Source organism: Puma concolor, chromosome E2, assembly GCF_028749965.1.
Source record: "Puma concolor isolate L17-30 chromosome E2, mPumCon1.1.hap2, whole genome shotgun sequence".
Taxonomy (NCBI): Eukaryota; Metazoa; Chordata; class Mammalia; order Carnivora; family Felidae; genus Puma; species Puma concolor.
This window is the reverse complement of record NC_141681.1, coordinates 57506215-57509892: the sequence shown is the minus strand read 5'-3', so window position 1 is coordinate 57509892 and position 3678 is coordinate 57506215. Positions and strand designations below refer to the sequence as shown.

General features: G+C 41.8%; 1 protein-coding gene across 1 annotated transcript; it reads left to right on the top strand.

Annotated features, from left to right (window-relative positions):
- Nucleotides 1-1261: 1261 nt before the first annotated feature.
- Nucleotides 1262-3428, top strand: LOC147573812 (uncharacterized). Its single transcript, XM_086688669.1, has one exon. It carries the CDS (start codon nucleotides 1262-1264, stop codon nucleotides 3395-3397), a length of 2136 nt encoding a protein of 711 aa, XP_086544795.1. The 3' UTR covers nucleotides 3398-3428.
- The last annotated feature ends 250 nt before the right edge of the window (nucleotides 3429-3678 follow it).

Here is a 3678-nt window from a genome sequence, read left to right as displayed (position 1 = left end):
TTGGGGATGTGGAAAAGAGGAGAATGATCTTTCCTCCAAAATCTTGGGCAGGAGCTGCTTTCTGACCACAAGAGTACTGGTACAGTTCTCAAGGCTGTAAGGGAGGGCGTCAAAATGCCATTGTGGTACATGCCTGGGCTCTTGCTCTACTCTCCAAATGAACTTGAACAGTGTGCCAGAATGCACCTTTCTTTCCCCCAGGTACCCAAAATCTCTATGCTGTGTTAAACACCCCAGATTGATATGTAGGTAGGTAAGTAGGTAGCTAGGTCGCTAGGGAGCAGACAGACAGATGTCTTCATGATGGAGTCCTGGTACGTTTTATATTTTTGGAAAGTCATAACCATTCTTTGTTATCTACTTCTTGTCAGATAATTATCTATTGTGGGCTAGATTTATTTTTATTTCTATGGGATCAGTTATACTGTGTCTGCCTTCACTTCTTCACTTCTGATTTTAGTCTTCTCTATCATTCTGACTTCATTAGAGACAGGTCTGTTGACTTTGGGGGGTTTTCTGAACACCAACTTTTCTGTAGTTGATTGTTCCTATTTTTGCTTCATTCTACAGTTTTCATTTGTCTTAGATTTCAATTGCCTTTCTTCTGCTAATTTTGAGCACATAAGGTACTTCATTTTCTGAGAGACAAGAATGTGATTTGTGCTACAGCAAGAGATGCTACAGAATTCTCTCCTAAGCTATGTGGTCAATGCCTTGTGTGCAAGTTTACGTGTCCATGGAAGAAGAAAGTCCTGGTGGTTTCTTCTTAGCTGACTTCCTGATATTCTGATTGATTTTAAGGTGCTATATTAGAAGTTGTCAGTACATTCCTCTGAGAGTAGTACCCCAGAAAGATTTTACTTTTCTCTTTTTTGATCTCAGTCAGCCATATTTTCTCATGGCACCGAGACATTCCTGCCAAAGTCATGCATTGACGCTTCGTTTCAAAAAGGGTCATGAGTAGATATAAACACAGTTCCCTTGAGAATGCACACTTAATAACAGAATGGATCAAGGTTGGGCAGAGTGAAGGGCAAAGGTATCTGGGGACTCCTTTTCCAGAGAACGGTGATGAATGTAATATATACGGGGAAGTCTTTTATCAAAGCGCCAACCTTATCCACACAGGAGTATCCCTAAGAGAGAGAGTCTTTATAAATATATTGAATGTGGGAAAATTCTTAACCAGTCTTCCAATGTTGGTGGTCATCAGAGGATTCATGAGGGAAGAAACCATTGCAGAGGTAATCAACCTGGGAGCATGTTTAGTCATTCATCAAGATTCAGTACAGGTCAGACAACTGGTACAGGAGAGGAAAGTTACATAGGTAACGTATGTGGCAAAGCCTTTGACCACCAGCAACTGCATACTGGACAGAAACCTTACGAATGTGAAGAGTGTGGCAAGAGCTTTAAATTGTGCCCAACCCTTACTCAACATAAGTTAACTCATATTGGAGAGACACCTTACCAATGTAAAGAATGTGGCAGTGTCTTTAACCAGTTCTCAACCCTTCCAGGATATCAAAGAATTCATACTGGACAGAAAACATACCAAGATAAACAAGATGGCAAGTCCTTTACCCGGCCCTCATCCCTTACAAGACATCAAAGAATTCACAGCGCAGAGACACCTTCCAAAGGTAAACGATGTCGTAAGACCTTTAGGCATCATTCACAACTTTCTGAACATCACAGGATTCATACTGAGGAGAAACCTTATCAATGCAAAGAGTGTGGCAAGGCCTTTAACTGGCGCACAGCCCTTAGGAGACATCACAGAATCCATACTGGAGAGAAGTCTTACCAATGTAACGAATGTGGCAAGGTCTTTGGGTACCTCTCAACCTTTACACAACATCGCAAAATTCATACTGGAGTGAACCCTTACAAATGTAACAAATGTGGCAAGGCCTTTTCCCACCAGGCACATCTTAATGTACATCACAGAATCCATATTGGAGAGAAGCCTTACCAATGTAAACAATGTGGCAAGGCCTTTCGGTACTTGTCAAACTGTATAAAACATCGCAGAATTCATACCGGAGTGAAACCTTATAAATGTAAAGAATGTGGTAAAGCTTTTAACTGGCACTCAGCCCTCAAGACACATCACAGAATTCATCGTGGAGGGAAACCTTACCAATGTAAACAATGTGGCAAGGCCTTTACCCGGCCCTCAGCCCTTACAAAGCATTCCAGAATTCATACTGGAGAGAAACCTTACCAATGTAAAGAATGTGATGAAGGCTTTTACTGGCACTCAGCCCTTAAGTTACATCAGAGAATCCATAGTGGAGAGAAACCTTACCAATGCAAAGAATGCGGCAAGGCCTTTTCCCGGGCCTCAGTCCTTACAGAACATCACAGAATTCATACTGGACAGAAACCTTACCAATGTAAAGAATGTGGTAAAGCCTTTAACCGGCTCTCAGCCCTTAAGACGCATCGCAGAATTCATACTGGAGTGAAACCTTACCAGTGTAAAGAATGTGGCAAGGCCTTTTTCCGCCAGGAACATCTTGATGTACATCACAGAGTCCATACTGGACAGAAACCTTACCAATGTAAAGAATGTGGCAAGGCTTTTGGGTTCGTCTCAAACTTTACACAACATCGCAGAATTCATACTGGAGTGAAACCTTACAAATGTAAAGAATGTGGCAAGGCCTTTTCCCGCCAGGCATATCTTAATGTACATCACAGCATCCATGTTAGAGAGAAACCTTACCAATGTAAAGAGTGTGGCAAGGCCTTTAAAGGGCACTCAGAACATACTCGACATCACAAAATTCACAGTGGAGAGAAACCTTACCAATGTAAAGAATGTGGCAAGGCCTTTAACAAGCAATCATCCCTTAGACAACATGAAGGAATTCATACTGGACAGAAACCTTACCAATGTAAAGAGTGTGGCAAAGCTTTTAACTGGCAATCGGCCCTTAAGAGACATCACAGAATTCATAGTGGAGAGAAACCTTACCAGTGTAAAGAATGTGGCAAGGCCTTCTCCCGCCAGGAACATCTTGACATGCATCACAGAGTCCATACCGGACAGAAACCTTACCAATGTAAAGAATGTGGCAAGGCCTTTTCCCGCCAAGCACATCTTAGTGTACATCACAGAATTCATACTGGAGAGAAACATTACCAATGCAAGGAGTGTGGCAAGGCGTTTAAAGGGCACTCAGAACTTACTCGACATCACAAAATTCACAGTGGAGAGAAACCTTACCAATGTAAAGAATGTGGCAAAGCCTTTAACTGTCAATCGGCCCTTAAGAGACATCACAGAATTCACAGTGGAGAGAAACCTTACCAATGCAAAGAATGTGGCAAGGCCTTTACGCATCACTCAAGCCTTACCAACCATCACAAAATTCATACTGGAGATTGACCTTACCAATGTAATGAATGTGGCAAGGCCTTTTCCCTCCAGGCACATCTTAATGTACATCACAGAATTCATCTTGGAGAGAAACTTTACCAACGTAAAGAGTGTGGGAAAACTTTTGATTACTGTTCAACTTTGACTGATTAACACAGAATTCATACTAGAGCAAATCTTCTAAATGTTCAGACTATGACAGAATTTCTAAGGACTGCTCCACTGTTATTCCACATCAGATAATTCATAGTGAGAGTAATGATACCCACTGGGAATGTGGCAAGATACCA

What these genes read in the sequence shown, in the direction of transcription:
- LOC147573812 (XM_086688669.1), top strand. Translation starts at nt 1,262, where the DNA reads ATGTTTAGTCATTCATCAAGATTCAGTACAGGTCAGACAACTGGTACA.